Source organism: Macaca nemestrina, chromosome 5, assembly GCF_043159975.1.
Source record: "Macaca nemestrina isolate mMacNem1 chromosome 5, mMacNem.hap1, whole genome shotgun sequence".
In the NCBI taxonomy this organism is placed as follows: Eukaryota; Metazoa; Chordata; class Mammalia; order Primates; family Cercopithecidae; genus Macaca; species Macaca nemestrina.
The window spans coordinates 176,263,344-176,286,504 of record NC_092129.1 but is presented as its reverse complement, the minus strand read 5'-3'; the positions used below and the strand labels follow the sequence as shown (position 1 = coordinate 176,286,504).

The 23,161-nt window shown below is 48.0% G+C and overlaps 1 protein-coding gene across 1 annotated transcript in view; it reads right to left on the bottom strand.

Annotated features, from left to right (window-relative positions):
- Window positions 1-8,357, bottom strand: part of LOC105487394 (thioredoxin domain containing 5) — a 28,363-nt gene extending 20,006 nt beyond the window's left edge. Inside the window, exons 1-2 of the mRNA XM_071097671.1 lie at window positions 8,083-8,357; window positions 2,155-2,304 (exon numbers count right to left, since the gene is read on the bottom strand). Of these exons, the coding sequence (XP_070953772.1) occupies window positions 2,155-2,304; window positions 8,083-8,342 (410 nt within the window). The 5' untranslated portion in view covers window positions 8,343-8,357. The remainder of the gene's footprint in view (window positions 1-2,154; window positions 2,305-8,082) is intronic.
- Between the last annotated feature and the right edge of the window lie 14,804 nt (window positions 8,358-23,161).

The window sequence follows — 23,161 nt, the reverse complement described above, 5'->3', positions numbered from 1 at the left end:
CCCAAACTGTGTTCAGTGTGATGTAAGCTTGTTTTTGTTCTTTTTAATAACACAAACCAGCCCATGGTTTACTTGGGGAGACCAGATCTTCTCATTAAAAATCTAAACACATGATCCAATACGGGCCTTTTTAAATTTGTGACTTTTTAAATTTGTGATGGTTGTTGGTGAATACCAACTATGGAGTAGCTGATATTGCAGCTGATAGCTGTTATGGCCAGGCTTAGGCGGAAGCCTTCGCTTCCTTCTCTGACGCCCCATTAACACATACCACTCTCAGCTCCATTACAGGTCCTGTGCCACCTTCCCCGTGGCATGGTGTGTGGTGCACACAGTCTCAGGCCACAGATGGTCAGCAGGTTAAGAGGAAAGACACCACAGCCAGCCCACCCCGGCTGCCCCTGAACTTTGACAGCAGCAGGCTCTCCACAGGTAAGCATTCACCTCCTCGCCCTCATCTCTGCTCACTACCTGCTGCTTTGGGAGGCTCTTGATCCATACTTTAAAAGCAATACTATAAAGCATAGAAGAGTTAATGCTTTTTTTTTTTTTTTTTTTTTGAGACGGAGTCTTGCTCTGTTGCCCAGGCTGGAGTGCAGTGGCCGGATCTCAGCTCACTGCAAGCTCCGCCTCCCGGGTTCGCGCCATTCTCCTGCCTCAGCCTCCCGAGTAGCTGGAACTACAGGCGCCCGCCACCTCGCCCGGCTAGTTTTTTGTATTTTTTAGTAGAGCTAGGGTTTCACCGTGTTAGCCAGGATGGTCTCGATCTCCTGACCTCATGATCCACCCGTCTCGGCCTCCCAAAGTGCTGGGATTACAGGCTTGAGCCACCACGCCCGGCCGAGTTAATGCTTTTATGTAGATACAGATAGTAGGCAATTTTATCTCCATTGATCTGATTTAAAGTAAACCCAAATTATGGCACTTACATTAGCAAGTAGTCACCAAAGACCAAGAATTCCAGAGTCCTTTGTGGAAATGCCCACATTTCCAGACGGGAGGGTAAACCCTACCATGTATCGGGTGTGCTCAAATTGGTGTCTGCACACATTCCACGTAAGTCCAATAACAATGTTTGGGGGATCACCTTACTTACGGGTTAAATGATGAGGCCAGAGCTGGGTGGTAAGTACATGGGAGAGCTGGGATTTGACTATGACTTCTAGGTTCATGCCTAGAGCTCCCTCCACTTTTCTGCCTCCCAGGTTTGAATATAAGCTCCAATTTTATGCTTTATTGATGGCCCCCTATAATACCCAATTAAGCAATAAATTGTATAGAATTGACTTCATTCCTCAATTGAAACAAACAGCAAGGAAGTGACCGTGGCAATCCCTCCACCTCCTTCAGAAACAGCTTCTTCTCTCTTTTGAAGAACTGCTTTTCCCTCCAACACTTGGCACATGGTGTGAATGGGCATGTGTCTTGCTATAAGCTCCTATTTCCCTGGCCACAGTGACTATTCCTGGAACGAACACTCCAGCCAAGCAGGGCCAGTGAGTGGTGAGCCCTTCTGTGCAAACAGATACAGGCCTGGAGAGCCGTCATCTCAAGGGAGGCGCAGCAGAAACAGACCCCCGACCCCTGAAGCTGGGTCTCAGAGGTTCCTCCACAGCCTTTTAAATAGTCCTTTCTTTCTGTTTAATAAGAGAACAATTATATTTCTAGAATTGAGAACGTTTCAATTTCTATTTCCTATAACCAAAAAAATTCTTCACTGTCAAGGAAGTAAGTATCATCGTCTGTCAGACTCTATACTTCTTTCCAACAGAAACAGCCCTGTGGGAGTCACATGGGAAGGAACTACAGGAAGGGTGTTTGCGAATAAGAGTCACTAGAAAAAGCAAGCCAAAATTGATGACAGTCTACGCACACTGTGTAAAATGTACCAGTGAATATCTAGCATGGCGGGGCCACCATTTTCGTCTTGCAAACACATTCTCTTATAAACACGAAAACCCAACACTGATGAATTAAAGGTTATCCAGAGTACGAAAGGCATCTGAAATAGACACAGCGTTAAATGCAATTTCTCCCTAATGACAGGGACTGCCTCCTTAAATTTAGTATCTCTTCACTCCTTTACCAAAAGTTTAGGACCTTCTTTGTAACCAGGAACCACCTGGGAAGTGTGCCCCCTTTCTTCCGACTTACGTGGGGTATCCTCGCACTCCCTGGGCGGAGCACACATCGGAGTGGGCCGTGCAGTCCACTTTAGCCACATAGACTTTGGCATCTTCCATGCTGTTATATTTGTCTCCCAGGTCATTCCAAGTTGGCTGCAGCCGCTGGCAGTGTCCACACCTGGAACAAAGCAAGAGCACAAGTGCACTGAGTACCAGCTCACAGGGCAGCTGGCCCACAATTTCAGCCCTGTCCAGGAGGCAATGGGGCTCTCAGTCCTTTCTTTACACCACTGCAGATGGCAGCTCCTGGACCAGTACTCCAGGACCTCTCTCCCCTGCTCCCTCCCCTCCAGAGTGGCTGCCCTGTTCTCAGCATGAAACCTCGGCCTTGTGCCAGCATTAAACCTAGCAGAGTGTTGTTCTGGATCCTACTTGTTCTGGCCCTGCTGACTTCCCACTTGACTTCTATTCCAGAGTCCACCCTCCTTCCCTTGCGGCCTAGTCCTGAGCCCTACTGCAGCATCTGCAGTGTTCCCAAAGGGCTATCGCTTGGTTTGGCCCTGGGACACGTTCTCTGACACTTCCTCTGTAAACTCCACCTAACTAAATCTACCCGCCCTTCAGGTAGATTGGGTGTCACCTCCTCCAGCAAGTCTGCCCTGACTCCCTGGGCCATTCAGTGCCCGTTCTCTTCTCCTGCCCTTCTGGAAAGCCCCTCTACTCCTCCCTTGACAGTAGCTTAGCACCTCCTGCCGTATCTGCTACTTTTACTCACAAACCAAACAGTGACAAATACAAGGCAATCTCAAAATTTACTCAATTGCAATTTTCTCCAATGAGGAGGAAAAAAAAATTTGTGGCCACCTAAACTTCTAGGGTTGAAGTAAGCAAACGTCTATAGTATTTATTGTATGAATTCAGTTATGTACAAATAGTTTTAAATCACCTATCATTTAAAAGAGTATATTAATTAGGCTTCTTCCGTGCTTCACATTTCATGAGGATATCAGCATCTTTCCCAACACTAGATCTTGAGTCCTACAGCTGACCACAGCTCTTCCCGCATTCTCAGGACAGTATGTCCACAGTGCCATACCTGAATTTTTAATGAGACAACCCTAGAAACTTTATCCCAAGTTTCAACTACAATCCCATAGCATGATGACACATGGATTTGTTATTTAATATGGTAGGTATACACTGATGCCTACAATATAACCACTTTGCTGTATCGCTTTTTTAAATGCTTTTTTTTTTTTAAATAAAAACACTTGCTTATAAGAACACCCAACACTTAGAATTGTGACTTCTTCCTCAAAATAATTTAATAATCTCTGTTAAATCTTTTTTATTTTCTGACAGATTACCTCAAAAATAAGCATTTAAGTTGGATCCAGTGGCTCATGCCTGTAATCCCAGCACTTTGGGAGGCTAAGACAGGAGAACTGCTTGAGCCCAGGGGTTCAAGACTGGCCTGGACAACACAGCAAGACCCCCCCATCTACAAAAAGTTTTTAAAAATTAGCCTGGTGTGGTGGCACACACCTGCAGTCCTAGCTACTTGGGAGGCTGAGGCAGAAGGATCACTTGAGGCCAGGAGTTTGAGGCTGCAGTGAGCTATGATCACACCACTGCACTCCAGCCTGGGTGACAGAGTGAGATTTTGTCTCTTAAGAAGAAAAGGATTCAAGCCAGGCGCGGTGGCTCACACCTGTAATCCCAGCACTCTGGGAAGCCAAAGCTGGTGGATCACGAGGTCAGGAGTTTGAGACTAGCCTGACCAATATGGTGAAACCCCATCTCTACTAAAAATACAAAAATTAGCTGGGCGTGGTGGCACGCACCTATAATCCCAGCTACTCAAGAAGCTGAGGCAGGAGAAGAATCGCTTGAACCTGGGAGGTGGAAGTTTGCAGTGAGCTGAGATCATGCCATTGCACTCTAGCCTGGGCAACACAGCAAGACTCCCGTCTCAAAAAAAAACAAAAGAAAAGAAAAAAAAGGATTTAAAAGTAGCACTGAAAAAGTCTGCCTCAAGGTAATGTTTCTTCCCTAAACAGCACTTTCTTGGCCAACTAAGAGAATCCCTGCTTTATGAGACACTCAGATACAAAAAAAAAAAAAAAGCACAGTGAAACTATACATACAGATTTAACTTCTGTAGATTCAACAAAGTGAGTTTGTGTGGCAGAGAGAAGGAAACAAGAAAAAAAGGCAATTCCCACAGAACCCTAACGTGTGTGCAAGCTGGGAGATGTGAGGTTTTTGTTCCTCAGCTGGTCTTGGTTCCTGCGTGCTTCTCATGGCATGAGCATTTCTCTGACTATATTAAGCGTGACCTGCCGTCTAAAGACAGGTTTGAGAACTAGTCCATCGGTGTTTAACCAAAGCAGCCATGATAGTTCTAATGCTGGAGGAAACGCTGGCAGTGAGGACTTACTGACTGACTGGGGCGGTGTCCAACAAGGTACCTTCCTAAGGGACTGTCAAGGGCAGTTCTGACCCTAGGGGACTTTGATCAGTTATGCTCATTCTGGAACTTTAGAACTCCTCTGCAATCTTGACGAGGTTTTGTTGTGTTACCGTGTTTTGTTTTGTTTTGTTGTTTTTTTGTGTGTGTGTGAAAACACAAGATTAGATTAAGAATGAGAATAAACAATAAGTAAGTTTGTGCTACACTAAATCAAAACTGACCTTTCTGGGCCATCACCAAGTTGGATGTGCCCTTGCTCCTGGCGGTGATGGGGCCACAGGTGCTATCTAGTTGGCCCTGTGGCTACAGCACCCAGCTCTGAGACAGACAGCTGCATTCACAAAGAAGCCTGTGGCCAAGAAGTAGAGCAAAGCTACCTGGTCCAAATCTTGACCTCACTGTCACCAGGTTCGGGGTGACTCACAAACTAGCCATACAGAAGCTGTGACCGGATGTTGGCACAAAATCTACAGCAGTAGGACAACCCTGCAGCTGCCAAGCTCAGGGCAAAAATACACAGATCAATGTTTTTGTTACAGGGGCTCCAGCCCCTTAATCACACGTGGGCTTTCACCATTTGACGGCAGCAGAAACTGGAAAAAGGTATGTGTGTTGAGGGGGAGTCCACTGAGTATTCTATCTGAGGTCTAAAGGCTCAGCTGACCACTCCAGGACCTCCTTCCCTCCCCTGCAAAGGCCCCTCCAGAGTCACCACCTTGTTCTCAGCATTACACTTATTAAGCTGTTGTTCCAGGTATTGTTGGTCCTATTTGATCTGGCCCCCCTGACCTCCCATTTGACCTCTCTGTCCACTCTGCCTCCTTTCCTGGCAGCCTATTCCTGAGCCCTACTGCAGTCATCTGCAGTTTTCTGGAAGGGCCCTCTTGAAAGTCCAACTTAAACACCGTCATAGAAACCCACATGTCTCTATTTAAATATTTGTAGTAGACTATCAAGAAGTCAACAAATAGACTGCGCGCAGTGGCTCACACCTGTAATCCCAGCACTTTGGGAGACCAAGGCAGGTGGATCGCAAGGTCAAGAGATCAAGACCATCTTGGCCAACATGGTGAAACCCCATCTCTACTAAAAATACAAAAATTAGCTGGGTGTGGTGGCGCACACCTTGTAGTCCCAGCTACTCAGGAGGCTGAGGCAGAAGAATCGCTTGAACCCAGGAGATGGAGGTTGCAGTGAGCGGAACTTGCACTATTCCAGCCTGGCAACAGAGCAAGACTCCACCTCAAAAAAAAAAAAAGCCAACAAATAACAACATAAACAGTTAATTTTTTGGGAAGCATCCACCTAAATGTCTAGAAGCCACATATAATGGAAAAGGAATTTACTTAATACCAAGTGTCCAGACGTGCCAGTTTTCTCTCTCACTCAGCCCAGGACTAGCTGGTATTTACTGCAGAGATTCTAACTTAAAATTCCTTTGGTACTGCAGGGACTTATTACATCTACATGTCAGTTTTTCTTAAAAAAAAAAAAAAAAAAGGAAAGAACGAGGTGTGATGACTCATGCCTGTAATCTCAGTACTTTGGGAGGTCAGGGCAGAAGGACTGATTGAGGCTAGGAGTTTGAGACCAGCCCGGGCAACATAGTGAGACCCTGTTCCTACCAACTACAATAACAAAAACATAAGCTGGGTGTGGTGACCTGTGCCTGTAGTCACAGCTACTCCAGAGGCTAAGGCAGGAGAATCACTTGAGCCCAGGAGTTAGAGGCTACAGTGAGCTGTGACTGCATACCACCGTGTTTCAGGCTGGGTAACAGAGCAAGATCCCATCTCTAAAATAAACAAATAATGAAGAAAGAAAAAAGAAAACCCATGGACAGATTTATTCCACTGAAATGGGCTCCAATTAAGTAGTATATTTAATTGCAATAGTTGCTGAGAATACTCCTGTACAGAGAGAAACTGTTAATATTGCCTGATTGTTTTATGTTACAAAGTAATTTCTGTACCACTGGTAGTTCTAAAAATTCGAGTCAGTTGGTTCTTGGGAATTTGAAACACAATGTACTTCATAGGTACATTGTTAATAAACCCACACCGGTCCAAAAAGTTGATTTAACTCCAAATGGACTGAAACACAGTAACAGCCTGAATACAGGGTTAAGAGAAAAACGTTTCTCCAAGTTTGAAATGTACAATTTCTGAACTGGCCATTTTTCTTAGGGTACCTTGTCTCTATGCCTTCCTACATCCCTTTCCCAAGTGAGCCTCTGCTTACCTCTGGTGAAGAATACCAAGTTCTGCAACAAGCACCTGCAGGCTATTCCAGCCTCTCAAAGGTCTTGTGTCCTAAAATTATGGCTTTTCTGCCCTGGCCTGTGATCACTTCCCTTCCTCGGGGCATCCTAGCGCTGGCAGGAAAGCTGTGCACATGCTTGTGTGAATGACAGGAAGCCCTTCCGTGGGATGAGTGCCAGGGTAGGGGTCTCTCAGGTCAGCAGCGAGGCCCACACCAAAGCCCCGCCCAGAGAACCAAAACAGGAGGGACCATCTGCTCAACTGAGGGGCTTCTCCGGATCTTACACATAACAAGTGACCTAGCCCCGAGAGAGCAGGGGGGAGGTGACAGGACAGCCTGGAGTTGAGGACCAGTGGGCTCCGGTCAGAGAGCACACCCACCCTGAGCTGCGGAGAGGTGGGGGGGGGGGGGGGGGGCGGGTCCAGAATTCGCACTACCTTGGTCTTTCCGGGGTAGCTCGGCAACCCTCCTCTGCCTGGACCACTCCTTCCTATCCCATAAAACACGCACAAAGTGGGAAGCGACACTTTCCTGAGTTCTATTTTTCAATTAAAGCCTCTGGAAGGGGACGTGCCCGCCGTCTAAGTGTCCCAGCCCACCCCGGTGGCCGCGGCAGCAGCAAGGCCGCTCCGGTGAGCGCACGTGGCCCACGGGCAGGCCGCGCGTCCGGCCGGCACAGGAAGTTTGGGGCTCTGGGCAGGGACCGCGGGGTGACATTTGGACTCCCGGCTGCCCGAAAGGGCGACGACCCCACATTCCCCTCCCTCGGTGCCGAGGTCCAAGAGGGGGTTGAATTCAGGAGCGCGACACAGGGCGGGCTTTTCCCGGCTGTCCCCTCGGGGACCGCCCCCTCCTCCCGCACCGCCCCGGCCGCCAAGCGCCACGTCAGCCGCGAGCGCCCGGCCCGCTGCGCTCACGCCCCCCAACCCGGAGCCCCAAGCCCTCGGTCCCCTGCAGTCTCCGGCTCCCGGCCCCGAGCCGCGGCGCCCGCGCCCCACATCTCCCAGCCGGAGCCCCGAGCCCGCAGGGTCCCCGCGCCCCCAGTGCCCACGTCCCGCAGCCCTGAACCCCGAGCCCCGCGCCCGTAGCGCACACGCCGCTGACGGGAGCCGTCGGCGCCCACGTGGCCCCCGGCCCGGGAACCCCCGCCCGCGGGCATAAGCGCCCCACGCCCCCCGAAGCGGCAAGTGCGGGGCAGGGCGCCGGCCTGCGCGGCGTTACCAGGGCGCGAAGAACATGACGAAGTGCGCGGCGCTCTGGATCCCGTGCGTGAACATGTCGGCCGTGTACAGGTGCTTGCTGTGCGGGTCCTGCCCGTCCCCGCCGTCTGCCGCGGGGGACCCGTCCGCCGCCGCCGCCGCCTCCTGGGCCCGGGCGCCCCAGCCCCCGCCGCCGCCATGGCCCAGCAGCAGCAGCAGCAGCGCGGTCAAGGCCGACGGCCGGGCCAGCAGCGGGAGGAGGCGTCCTGGGCGCGCGGGCATCGCGGCGGGGCTGGGCGCGCTCTCGCCGCGGCCGCCGGTCCCCTCGCAGCGCCCGCCCTGCGCCCCGCCCCGGAGAGGCCGCGCCCCTTCCTCTCCCCGCCCGCCCGCGCCGGCGCGCGCTCGCTACCCGCCCGAGGCCCGGGTCCGCGCGCCGGGAGGGAAGGGCTGGAGCGAGGGACCGAGTCTGGGAGGGCCCTCCGAGTCCGGCCTCCTGCGCTTCCCACCACGGGACGGCTCGCCCCAATCCCGCGAGGCTCCTGCGCCTCCGCAACCCAGGCCCTCACCCCTTTCCCCGTGGCCCGCTCCGCTCAGAGCGGCGGTGAACACACAAAGTAACGATGAGGCCAGCGGGAAGCCACAGAGGGGCCGGTCAGCCTCGGCTAATCACAGCTCACACAAGCGCTCCGGGATTTCAGGCCAAAGGAAGGACAGAGCTGCTGTCAGCAGCAGAATGTAGGAAATCGGGCAAAAGACGGTGCGGTTTGCACCTGAATGAGTCAGATTCTTGGCCAGCGCTCAACTGTGATTCTAGACCTGGGCTCAGAGGGGTGATGAAACCCGCTTACCAAGTGAACCCCTTGCTGGTTACCCCTGCCCGGCCTTAACTCGGGGATGAAGAGGAAAGAACGTCAAAGCGGCCTCTTCTAGACAAGAAGGCACCCAACAGGACTGGCTGGGGTCCTACTGTGCCCTAATTTATCCAGGTTACTAAAATGAATGACAGTACGCCTGCTCTGGCTGAACTCAGCCTTGTGGAATGGCCGGAAGGCATCCCTGCCCGGCGCCTCGTAACTCGCACCTGCACACACACCTTATAGCAGATGGTAATCGAAAGTTCCAGCCCTACCCAGGGGATCTGAGGCTAAATTAGGGAGAATCACCAGGTTGCTCTCCGGGATCCTGCCTGCTCTTTGATTATCCTCAATCCAGGAAGCCCCAGGTAGTTAACTCCTGGCTTGGCAATGGGACACGCCCGCTGTCTCACCTGTCATTATTCTGCTCCTGCCTTAAGCCCAGCCACTTGTGAACCTTTAACCATGGGTTGGCAAACACCAAAACCATCAATCTCCCTCCTAAGTCTGTTCTCCCAGCCACTTAAGCTTGAAACATGGGAGGCATCTTGCATTGCTCGCTCTTTTCCCTGTGTCTCAAAATTCAAACCAACCGCATTTCTTGTAACCATGACTTCCTTTCAGCAATCTCAGTGTTCATACCCTGAACAGATCTGAAGCCTGACCTATTGCAATAGCTTTCTAAGAGTCTCTTTCATTCACACGGCTGGAAAATTAATCTTCCTAAAGCCTGCCTTTGACCAAGACAGTTTGCTGCTTAAACTTGGACCAACACACCACCAATGTCCCCATGGCCTTGGCCTATGGGATGAAATACTGATTCCTGGGGCAGCCATTCAAGGCCTTCCATGATGTGGTTGCATCATACTTTGTGTCCCTGTGAAACTCACTCAACACTAGAAATCCAGGGATTCTCTCCAATAATTGTTATTGCCAAATTCTAATCCCTGTGTTCTCCAACACCTCATACCTCCCAAACCCTTCCCACAAGCATCGCCATACACTCTTACAGCATCAACGTCTTTCGTTTTTAACTGAAACACAGTTCTAGGAGCTCCCTCAAGTGTTGGCTCCTCATTCTTTCACACCTGGAGTCCCTCAGCGCCAGGAAGTAAAGCCTTCCTGGTTCCCCATCGCTCCTTCCAAATCCTACAAAACCCTCAGCTCTCCTTAAATGGATGCTACTGGGCATGACACCCTCTGCCCTGCCAGTTCCTGTCGTTCTTTCACATCACTCTTCCTGGTTCAGTGAAGACTTTGGTTCCTGGCTCACAGTGTTCCTGGCTACCCCTTTCCTGTCTTTCATTCCTGGCAGCTTCAGCATCCAGGTGGATGCTCCATCTACCTTTCCCTCAGTAACTCCCACCCAAAAGGGAGACCCTAGCACTTGTTATCACCAGCATCTGCGCCATCTCCAAAATCCGAAGGCATCCATTCTGCCCAGCACCTCCTCAACTGGCAATCTGCTTGCTCAAGAAACCTATTTCTGCAATGCTTCTTCCTCATCATGACCTCTGAGCTACCCACCCCACCATCTTCTACAATCCCCTCGCAGCCCAACAGACTGCTATGTCTTCCCTTGCCTTTTGGCCAAGTTACAGCCCATGGAGTCTCACCCTTCACTTCCTGTCCTGCCACATTCTCCCCACAGATGCTGGTGAGCTTTGTCTCTTTGGGTTCCCTGTGCCTTCAACCAGGTAGCCAAACTCTGCTGGAGAAAAATCGCACAGTCAGGCAGCACGTCTCCTTCACATTTGTAAAAATAAGCCTTAAATTCCTCCTCACCCCTGCCCTAAAACCGACTACATCTCCCTAGGCAGTGTGCTGCCCCCCTTTCTGAGATGCTTCCATATTTCCACTGACACCGCCCCTCCTCTCCTCTCCCCACCCCACCCTGTCAGTCGCCATCCTCTCAGCTGCCAGCTTTATCTCACGTTTCTAAGAAAAATGAAGCCAAAACCACGAGCTCCCTTATTCCTCCCCCGCCAAAACTACACACCCCTGCACAGGCGCCTGTCTCTCTGGCTACAAAGGAGCAAGTCAGTATACCCCTGCCTGGCAAAGCCCAGTCCTCCAGAATAATGCCCCTCACAGACATCCAGGTCCTAATTCCTGAAACATCTGATTGTTTCTTTATACGGCAGAAGAGACTTTGCGGGTGTGATTAAATTAAGGGTTGTGAACTGGAGAGATTACCCTGGATTATCTCAGTGGGTCCTAAATGTGATCACAAGTGTCCTCATAACAGAGGGGCAGAAGGAAATTTGACTACACAGCAGGAGGCGACGTAACAAAAGCAGAAAGAGATTTGAAGATGTTACACTGCTGACTCGGAAGATGAAGGGGCCAAGAGCCAGGAAAAGCAGCTCTAGATGTTGGAAAAAGCAAGGAAATAGACTCCCCGACGAGCCTCTGGAGGGACCTGCAGTCCTGTGGACAATTTATAGTCCAGTGCAACTGGTTTTGGACTTCTGACCTCCAAAACTGTAAGAGAATAAATGTATGTGGTTTTATGCCACCAAGTGTGTGGTGTTATGGCAGCCCTAGAAATCTCATATGCCCTCCCTGCTCCCTGCTCAAAGGCTTTGTTCTTCAGCTCCTCTCTTTCTCTCCTGCACAAGTTACTCATCACACCTTCCTACTGGACCATTTTCATCAGTGTATAAGCAAGCTTTAGTGTCTCCCAACTTAAACATTTAAAAATTTTTACTCCCTTGTCCTCACATACCCCCAGTTACTATCCCAGTTCCCTAACTTTCCTTCACAGCAAAACTTCTTTAAAGAATTAGAAGGCTGGGCACAGTAGCTCACGCCTGTAATCGCAGCACTTTGGGAGGCCAAGATTGGAGGATGGCTTGAGGGCGGAGTTTGAGACCAGCCTGAGCAATGTATTAATAACAAGACTCTGTCTCTACAAAAAAATCTTTAAAAATTAGCAGGCCTCAGTGGCACATGCCTATAGTCTGAGCTACTCAAGAGGCTGAGGCAAGAGGATCATTTGAGCCCAAGTGTTAGAGGCTGCGGTAAGTCATGATCATGCCATTGCACTCCAGCATGGGCAACAGAGTGTGACTCCATCTAAAATAAATAAATAAATAAAAATAAAAGAGAATTATGTGTATTTCACTTTCCATTCATCCTTCAGCTCATGCCACTCTGACTCTCAAACCTGCCACATACCAAGTCTTCTCAAAGTCACTGAAGATGTCCACATTGACAAGTCAAATGAACACTTTATGTTCCTCATCTTCCTGGGCTTCTCAGCACATTGGTAAAATTGCCATTGGCCCCATCTGAATCCACCATCCTTTCTGCTTCTCTGATCTACCTCCTGCCATCCCCACGTCATTCCTCAGGCTCCTCAACCCAACCTTTGATGTCAGTTTTCAGCGCTTAGCCTCCAACCCACTTTTGTCTCTCTACACTCACTCCCTAGGTGATCTCATCCATAGCCATGGCTTTAATACCATCTATATGGTGATGCCAAAGTGTACATTTGCAGCCGAGGCCTCTCTGAGCTCTCACTGTCTACAGGACACCTCCTCTTGTTTGTCCTGCAGGTGTGCTGAAGCTGACCTTGTGCTTCCCCGAAGCAATCTGCTTGTCCTCCGATTTCCCCTCCTCAGTAAATGGTGCTTCCTCGCTATTGCACAAACCAGAAAACTGAGTTGCAAACTTTGTCTCAAACTCCTGGCCTCAAGTGATCTGCCTCCCAGAGTGCTAGGATTACAGATGTGAGCCACCGTACCTGGCCTCTGAGTTGTAAACTTTGTTCCCCTTTTTCCTTATTGCAGTGCCTTGATCCCCGCCTCCTACTCCATCTCCCCATCAGCAAGTCCAATCATTGCCATCTCTGAGCCACAGCTCCCACTGACTGATTCCTCTCCAATGCTGCCATATCCTTCTCTTCCTGTCTGCTACAGTAGCCTCCTGAATGTTGTTTCCACCCTTAAGTCCTTCCAATCCATCCTTCATCCAGCAGCTAGAATTGAATCATGTCACTCCTTTGCTTAACTTCCTTCAGGGGCTTCCCTTCACATAGAGTGAAATTCCAGTTCTTTGCCTTGGCTTGCAGGGGCCTTCAGGAAAGATGCAATCTCATCCCATACCACTCTGCCCTCTGCTTGCCTAGATTCTAGCCATTTGGGATGATTCTAAATACCCTCCCAGCATTCCCCTTCTCAGGTCCTTGTGTGTGGTGCCCCGTGCTTGTTCCCTTCCTGTTTTCTGTGACTGGACTCCCTGCATGCTCAGGTCTCTTGCCCCCACGCCACCTCCTTAGTGCCTGGCGATGCCTTTTCCAAGCCCTTCTCTGCAGCAGCCTTCCTCTGCCCACTGAGCTCTCGCCAGTGCCACAGTTTAATTTTTGCATATAACACTTTTTATCATTTGATGCCATTTTGTTGCAGACTTAGCTAGTTAAGGTGGCCGTCTTCTCCATCAGTAAGCTCCCCGAAGGCCAGGGGCTACATTCACTGCTCTCTCCCTAGCACCCAAATGCCTGGATACAGTCGAGGCTTAACAAGTGTTGGATGAGGGAACCCCTCTTTCTAACCATATCTCTTTCCCAGACTCCACTAAAACAAACAGTGCCTGGCACCTTCTCTCACATGCGGCCTTTCCTGCATGACCCGACCACCACTCCACACAAGCTGCTCAGCGTCATCTTCCTCTGAACTCCCAGCCCTCCCAAAGGACTGACATGCTGCTTCATATGGTAGCAGCCACACATGGTCCTGCTTAGATTCCCATCGCCGAGCAGCTTGGCTTCCAGCTCAGAAAGCCTAAAAGTGAAGATACAACTGAATTTGTACAGCAATGAAGTAATACAATGTTCTCAGTGAAAAATTCCCTGACCTCCAGCTGGGGTTAGGCTTCCTGCACTAATGTCTTGTCCTTTCTCCCCATACCCCTTCACAGAAGGGTAATTATTTGGTTGTGTAATTTTTTGTTGAGCCTCGGACTTTCCCTCTAAACTGTAAGCCCCATGGCCTGAGAGGTGTTAACATGATGTCTGATACACAGCAGGCATTTAATACCTGATACGGTTTGGCTGTGTCCCCACCAAATTTCATCTTGAATTGTAACTCCCACAATTCCCATGTGTTGTGGGAGGAACCCAGTGGGAGGTGATTGAATCATGGGGACAAGATCTTTCCTGTGCTGTTCTCATGATAGTGAATGAGTCTCATTCTGAGATCTGATGGTTTTAAAAAGGGGAGTTTTCCTGCACAAGCTCTCTTCTCTTGTCTGCTGCCATGTGAGACGTGCCTTTCACCTTCTGCCATGATTGTGATGCCTCCCCGGCCACCTGGAACTATAAGTCCAATAAACCTCTTTCTTTTGTAAACTGCCAAATCTCAGGTATGTCTTTATCAGCAGCACAAAAACAGACTAATACCTGTTTGTTGAATGAATGCATGAAGGAATGGATGAAAAGTCACATCTGTCTACCCTCAGGGGATGGCTTGCTTGAGAGAGTCCCCCCTCAAAATCATGTCCTTTCCCAAGCAGAAGAGGCAATAGGTATGTCGGTCTGTATTGTTAGAAGTTAGTACTACTTCTAGCAAAATAGTATTGCTACACTGCTTTCTTTTTTTGAGGTAAGAGTCTTACTCTGTCACCCAGCTTGGAGTGCAATGGCATAGTCTCAGCTTACTGCAACCTCTGCATCCTGGGTTCAAGTGATTCTCCTGCCTCAGCCTCCCGAGTAGCTGGGACTACAGGCACGGCCACCACACCCGGCTAATTTTTTTATTTTTAGTAGAGATGGGGTTTCACTATGTTGGCCAGGCTGGTCTCAATCTCCTAACCTCATGATCCACTCGCCTCGGCCTCCCAAAGTGCTGGGATTACAGGCGTGAGCCACCACACCAAGCCTACACTGCCTTCTTATTGCAAATCTACAGCCTTCAAGGAGCTGCACTCCCTCCCCACAGCAGCCCTACAGGCCTTGGCAAAGCCTCTCGTTGGAAGGTGTCCTCATCCCAGGGAGCACATGAGAACTGACATGGGAGGAATGGCTACTGAATGGGAAAAATACAGCTTTTGTTTTCCACCTCCAGAGGATAACACAAGACCCAAATGTGATGTAACGTTGTCAAGACAACCCCAGGCCATTCAGAAACTGAAATGCCACCATTTGAACCACTTTAACAGGTGCATCCTGAGTTATTATTGGGCTAAAAGTACTGCTTTTAGGCAGGTACTGAAGCATTTGCATCCTGTTGTTCTAATTTGGTCAGAACACCCTGGTAGGTGCCTCTAAAGAAGAAGAAAAGCTGTGTTTTCTTGATGAGCTCATGTGACCATTCAAATGTGATTGTTGAGAAGCAGGGAAAAAGCTAGAGGATTGCTCTCATCAGAGAAAATCTAAAGAAAAAGACCAAAGCAAATTCTCAGGCTGGAGTGACCCAGGGAGTAGAGCTATTTTCAGTGTATTGAAATGGTTAATGGAAAGTTCATATTTACTCACTACTCACAAGTTCCTTGGGCAACACAGCCTACTAAACAATTAATAAGCACCAAAAACCCACATTACATTATAACATAATAGATTCAGGTATTTGGCAGATAAAAGCTTTTAAAATCCACATGGGATCTGTGAGGTCTCGGGGGCGGGGGGTGAGGGGCGGTGGAGAATAAAGAGAGTTTCTTTGTTGACTGGATCATGACCACTAAGCTGAATGATCTGTGCTGTTTCTCAAAGTGCACAGAACACTCGCTCCAGCTCCCACGAGCTCATTCAGTCTGTGCAAGTGCTGGCTCTTCTCCTTCACGCCCCTGTCATTCTCCCAGCTCTTTGTCTGCTAGATGCTATTACAGGAGTTCTTCTTTCTCCCAAAGTCCCCAGGTGCAGGGCCAATAGGCTGATCCAGAAGCTGGTGCTCACCAGCACCTGGATTTAATAACAGGAGAGAAGACTTCTCCTTGAGGATGCAGGTTGCTCACTGAGTCGTTCCACTCCTCTCTCAGCTGTGCTGGCCTGCAGTGATGGCCTTGGCCGTGGGTCTGTGGCATTGCACTCGGGCATGGGGATATGCCTCTCACAGCACTTAGGGGCCAGCTCTTCATAGCTGCCTGAATTCCAGAACACTATTCCAAGTTCAGAATCCAGGACAATGTTTATCCTACTGGGGGTTCTCCATTCTGGCTGCATATTGTAATCATCTAGGTGTTGAAAGCGATACTGATGGCTCTGTCCTACTTCCTAGGGCTGAGAAGCACGGGGATTGGAGGAGACACAGCCAGGATCTCAGTCCCTGGTGCTCCTGTGGAGGACTGTAGCAGGGCTCTGAGAGCACAGATGTGGAGCAGACCACCAAAGGAATGCTCATGTTTGCTGGAAGTTAATAGGTGTTTTCTTAAGAGAAGAGCTCTGGCTGAGACATGTTTGAGGAACACTTGGTTAGGGTTAGGGTTAGGGTTAGGAGATAGAGAAGCCGGGAACAATGCCCAAATTAGACCGCAATACTGCTCAAATTGGATCACAATACTGTCACCACTGCTACCACCTCGACATGCAGATTCCTCCTGTCCCACCTCTGGTACAGGACACTATATGTGACCACGGGAACCTCTGCAACCACTATCCTGCAGGATGGAGTTTGCATGACTCCTGCTTCTTCGCAAAACTAGCTTCCAATGGAAACCTCACTGCAGTAGGGCTCAATGGTCTATGCTCTATCCTTGTGGGGGTTAGGTCAGAGGCTCCACAAACACAGGAAAGGTGTCCAGTGAAGCTGGCCAGCCTGAAAGAATGTCAACTGTTGATACACTGAGTCCCTTTTTTTTTTTTTTTTTTTTTTTTTTTGAGACAGTTTCACTCTGTTTCTCTGGCTGGAGTGCAGTGCTGCAACCCTGACTCACTGCAACTTCTGTCTCCTGGATCCAAGTGATTTTCGTGCCTCTGTCATTGGAGTAGCTGGGATTATAGGCGCACACCACCACACCAAGCTAACTTTTGTATTTTTAGTAGAGACAGGATTTCACCATGTTGGCCAGGCTGGTCTCCAACTCTTGGCCTCCGGTGGTCCGCCCACCTCAGCCTCCCAAAGTGCTGAGATTATAGACATGAGCCACCACGCCTGGCCAATACACTGTGTCATGTCTTGAAGACTACTTAAGAATTGGTTGGATGAAGTGCTAATGGAGGAAGAAAGAAAAAGATACAAATTTATTTCCTAAATGATTTATCAGACATTTTTATTTGTGATGGCACCATCTGAATCCCTAAAAGTGTCCTATGCAGTGTTTCTTAACTTATTTGATTGTGGACTCCTTTTTATTTGTGGTGTCTCTTGTGTTGATAATCCTCTGTAAAACACTCTGTGAAGTGTTAGATATAGAAGTTTGAGTCATATTTCACATGGAATGATCAATGTCTGGTTTCCTTTGCTTATTATAGCTGCAACATCTCCTCTTCCATTGTGTGCATTTAATTGCAAGAGAATTCACTCAACGAATATTTATTGGATCTAGTCCGTGTCAGGCACCATTTTAGGTGCTGAGGATCAGCAATAACTGAAATAGACAAAAACCCTAGCCCTAATGGAACTTCCATTGTAGGTAGGGAAACAGCCAATACATAAGATATAGAAGATAAATACTATGTTAGCCAGTGGCAGGTGCCCAGAAGAAAACAAGGCAAGGAAGGAGGTGTGACGTGTCAAGGTTCAGATGGGATGGCAGGGTTTGGATAGGCTTATTGGGGACATGGCTTTCAAGTAAAGATGTGAGGGAGTAACACATGTGAATAGCTGGTTCCAGCTGAGGGATCAGCAACTATAAAGGACTTACAGAGCGAATGAATAAGAAGGCAGTCCAGAATGAGAACAATGGTTTTTACAAATGAGAAGGGAAGTCATCAGAGGGTTTTCAGAAGAAACACGAGAGGATCTGGCTTCCAGTTATTTCTACAGCATGGCTCTGAGAGCTGTAGTGAGGAATGCGAAGGGGGCAAGGGCAGAAGTGAGGCTACCACTCAGGGAGCAATTACAACCATCCCAGCACAAGATACTGGTGATACTGGTGACTCATACTAAGGCGGAGGTAGGCGGGTGATGAGAAGCAGGTTCCGGGTCTCTTTTGATGTACCTGCCAACAGGATTTGCTGACCGAGCAGATGTGGGCTGAGGGTTGTGAGAGAAAGAGAGGAGTTAAGGATAACACTGAGGCGTTCAGCCAGAGCAGCTAGGAGCACTGAGTTGTTATAATCTGAGATGGGAAACAGGTTTTGGGAAAGAGTTGCTCAATGTTGAACATATTACACTGGGGAAGTCTGCAGATACACAGAGTGGGCAGATGGCTATTCAAGTCCAGGGCAGAGATGCGGGCCAGATATAAATTTGAGAGTCATTAGCATTTGATGGTATTTAAAGCACTGAGACAGGAGGAGATCCCTGTGGGAGTGAGTACAGAGGAGGGAAGAGGTTCAAGGGCTGAGTCCTGGGGCACCTCACTGTTTTGAAGACCAGGAGATTAGGAGGAATGGGAAATAGAGACCGGCATGGAGTAGTCAGGAAGGCAGGAAGAAAACCTGATTACTGTTGTCCATAAGCCCAGAGTAGAAATATTTCAAAAGAGGGAAGGAAAGGCTGTTTCGAATCTGCTGATACATCTTGGTTTGCCCCCAGACAATCCCGGTTTACACCTACTGACATGGTCTAGTCGTTACTCCCAGCCATTCCCCCTCCCACATGTCCCAGTTTGGATAGTACATTGACAGGGCATCCTGCGGACAGTTCACGTGTAACGAGCTCTAAGCACTCACCTTTGGATGTGGAGACCTTGGTAATAGTAGTTTTGGTGGACAGGTGGTAGTAAAAATCCAACTGGAGTGGCTTCCAGAGGGAGAAGAAAGGAATTAGAAACAATGAATATAACTCTTTGGGAGAACTTCTCTCATAAAGCAATGGAAAAGAATACAATAGTAACTAAAGCAGAGAGGGGGCCCAGAGGGTTTTGTGTTTTTGTTTTTGTTTTTTAACATGAAAGAAGAGTCAACATGTTTGATTGTTAGATGACCCAGAAATGAAGAAAACATTGGCTTCCACAGGAGACAGACGGGAGAATTTCTGGAGCAGTGCCCTGAGGCAGGGCAGGAGGATGTCACCGGTGAGTAGTGGCAGAGGTTGGCTTTCCAAGGAGCCCCAGTGGTTGTCTGTGATAAGAGGAGGGCAGGTACAGTGGGTGGGCACACATCCAGAGAGGTGGGTCCAGGTGGCTAATGGTAGGAGCTGGCACCTGTCCCCTCCAGTGGCTTCTGTTTTCCACTGTAGTAGAAAGCAGTATCATGAGCTGACACTGAAGACAGGGGAAGTGCTGGAGGTTTGGGGAGGGCAGCAAAGGTCTGAAATAGAGGTCACGGTGAGAATGGGAGAGGGAAGGAAACAGGCAGTTTGGTATTAATGCCTGGTGGCCTTGAGGCTCCACTTGATGTCAGTGTGACATACCCGGATTTTCTCCAGGTATGTTCTGCTGTGTGGTTCAGTCACACAACAGGCAGCTGGGTTTAGTCAGGCTTATGATTTAGCTAAGTGAGGAAACAAAGGCAGAGGGCGGCAACAGAGGGAGAGTGTATGTAGGGGAGAAATGATAATACTTGACTATGGAATTTAAGCAGGGAAAATTAATAAAACCTTTATCTTAAGAAGTTGTAATACTCAGCCTTGTATACACACAGTAAACAAGCTCGTTACCTCTTTGACATGTTGATAACTTCCAGTGGGTCACGTGTCAGTTAATTTATTGAGAAGTAATATTCTATGCCTTCCTCTCTATATCTAATATGACCATGCGGCTCAGGCCTTCGCCACCTCCTTATGGATTATCTCCACAGTGTCTTGGCCATGACTCCTGATTCCATGTGCTCCCATCCAAACATCCAAACAATGTACAATTGTTTGGGCCAGGATCATCTTGAGACAACAGCTTTATCATCTCACTGCTCTGTCCCAAAATAAAGAATAGCTCCGTATTTCCAATGATATCATACCACAAGTCCTCTGCCTGGCTTCTGTAGCTCCCTCTACTTATGCAAACTTGTCTCTGACATTGCATAACTCTGCTTCAGACAGGCTTGCTTTCCTATTGTTCCTGCCAGATGTGTGTCATTTCCAACTCTCTTCGTTTGCTCGTGCTGTGCTTTCTGCTTGAAATGCTCTCCTCTCTGCTTTCAAAATCCTATCCACTATACGTGGCAGACAGCAATAGTGGTTGGTGCAGGAAGAGAGGTAGGACTGGAGTGGGCCAGGAGTAAAGACACACAGAGACACATATATATATAATATATACACTGTGTGTGTGTGTGTGTATATATATACACACACAGTGTGTTTATATATATTTTATATATATATGTATATATACACACACATTGACTCCCGAACAATGTGGGAGTTAGGGGCACTGACCCGCACACAGTCGAAAATCCATGTGTAACTTTTGACTCCCCAAAACTTAACTACTAATAGCCTACTGTTGATCAGAAGCCTTACAGTTAACATAAACAGTCAAACAACACACATTTTGTAGGTTATATGTGTTATATACTGTATTCCTCCAATAAAGTAAGCCAGAGAAAAGAAAATACTATTGAGAAAATCACACAGAAGGGAAAATACATTTGCACCACTGTGCTGTATTTATCAATACCGTAAGTTTATGTCATCTGTTTACAAGATGCCTCACCTGTCTGAAATGGCGGCAACCACAGCTGCAGACCTCAGTGCATATCAAACAATTCAACTTTTTTCTTGTAATGTCATGACTTTTCTCTGCTTCCTGGGAACCCTTCCGGCATCCTAGTGCTGCTTTGTACGGGTCCCCGGTGTTATTCCAGGTTTATGGTATTGCAGCAAACACAATGAAAAATACATGAGAACCACAAGATCACTTTTTACTGTGATACGCAATTTACTGAAGAGACAAACTGCTTGAAGGGAGATGATAAACATCACACAGCATTTGAAGCTGATACAACATTTGAGCTCACTGCAATAGCTATAGGAGGTGGCTGCAAAATTATTATAGTAGTACAGTACATGCTACAGTTAATTTAATGCAGTTATGATTTAATACTGCATCTTTATGTTTGTTTATATGTCTCTTGACTGAGAATGGTGCCATGTATGGTCTGTAAGTGTTTACATGCATGAGTTTTGATACATTTTAACTTTTTATAATAGTTTTGTGCATATTTTATGGTAGAAATGATAAAATAGAATCTACATATATTTTATGTAATCATGACATACCTAGTTTTTTCTTAATTGTTAAGTATTTCTAGGTTATGTGCATATAACTAACATTTGCATTTGAATTTCTGCAGTAAGTTTGTCTTCATACCACTTCTGTAATTTTGCCATTGAAAAGAGTTTCAATGTAGTTTTTTTTTTTTTTTTTTTTTTTTGAGACGGAGTCTCACGCTGTTGCCCAGGCTGGAGTGCAGTGGTGCGATCTCGGCTCACTGCAAGCTCCGCCTCCTGGGTTCACGCCATTCTCCTGCCTCAGCCTCCTGAGTAGCTGGGACTACAGGCGCCCGCCACCGCGCCCGGCTAATTTTTTGTATTTTTAGTAGAGACGGGGTTTCACTGTGGTCTCGATCTCCTGACCTTGTGATCCGCCCACCTCGGCCTCCCAAAGTGCTGGGATTACAGGCTTGAGCCACCGTGCCCGGCCTCAATGTAGTTTTTAAAGGACTCTTCCTAGTTGATATTGGGCAGTAGGTATTTTAAATTTAGATAAGAATACCTTTTGACCCAGCAATAGGTCCAGGACCTTATCCTTGGGAGATAACTTCACAATTTCATTGCAGCATTGTTTATAACAGCAAACGATGGGAAGCAAACTGCTACCCCTCAGGAAAGTATTGAGTAAATTAAAAATGGCATATTTAGACCATGTGCGATGTGCACAGTGGTGTATTTTAGTGGTTCGTGGTGCAGCCTCTGCCATCAGACTACTGAGAGGCTTGAATATCAGCACTACTCCTGGCTGTATAACTTCAGGCGATTAAAATGTTCTGTGCTTACATTTCTTCATCTGTTAGAGACTTCAGAGATTTTTTTTTTGTAAAGAAGAGATCAACTATTTGAAACCAGGTCTGGTTCCACTTAGAGTATAGAAAGCAGGAAAAATTTTCCCCCTACCCTAATAACAGAAAAATAAACTACAAACAAAACAAAACAAAAAAGACCATATCTGCTACAACATGATAACTTTTCATGAACTCATCAAAGAGCTGAGGGCAGAGGGCAACCAAATATCCTTAAATCCAAGGAAAGTCAGGCTTCTCCAAGGAAAGATGGAGCACCCTCACTGATTTCTCTGTAGCAGAGACCAGGAGGAAGAGATGCTGGGACTGTACAAGTGGGTAAGAAGAATCTGGCTAAACTTTATGATTAAGAGCAAAGGTCAAGTGTGGGCTGGCACAAGAGTACAGCACCCCTGAGAGCTCCAGACACAAAGGGAGTTTGCACTCACATGCAGGACCTTCTACTGGGCCTCCACTAGATGCTCATGAGAAAGTCTGGAAGCAGAGCAATGAGACCAAGGGAACCTTCTTTGGTGGTGCAGACCTGAAGAATGGGAGTGGTTGCTGTTGTAGGAAAGTCACAAAATCCTGACAGGACTCTCCTCTCCTATAATTATATTTTAGGTTTCCAGGGCACTGGCAAATTTGGGGGAGCTGGGAAAAGGGTAAAAAGAAAAAAAGTAACATGCTCTACCCCTGTAGAAGGCACAGGAAAGAGTTCTGGGTCCAGGGTCATATATATGACAATATGAATAGGGGTCTGCAACATGTGGGGGAGGGGCGAGGAACTGTCCTATTCAAGACCCAGCACAGATATGAGGCAGTTTGGGAGTCACTGGGAAGAAGAGCAGGATCACTGAGAAAGTCCCATTCCTAAGACCTAGGCAGACAGACTTGCCTAAGACTGAAGCTGGATCTGGACAAGAGAGAACCTCCCTTCCCTCTCTCCACCAGCAAGCAAGCAACAAGTAATGAGCAACAGCAATCTGTTTCCGTGGAGAGGGCAAGAGCATGGAGATAGGCCTCCCCATCTTTGTCACAAACAGGTAAGACTGAAAATTGAGGGTGAAGCAGGAGCTCTGAGAACAAAACTCCTGGAACCCCAGCCTCCACCCTAAGCACAAGGCAATGCTAGAAAAATTGAAGCCAGTGATGTACTGAAGGTCACCATAGCAACAACAAAACTCAAACCCACCTCAACTCCTAAGTAG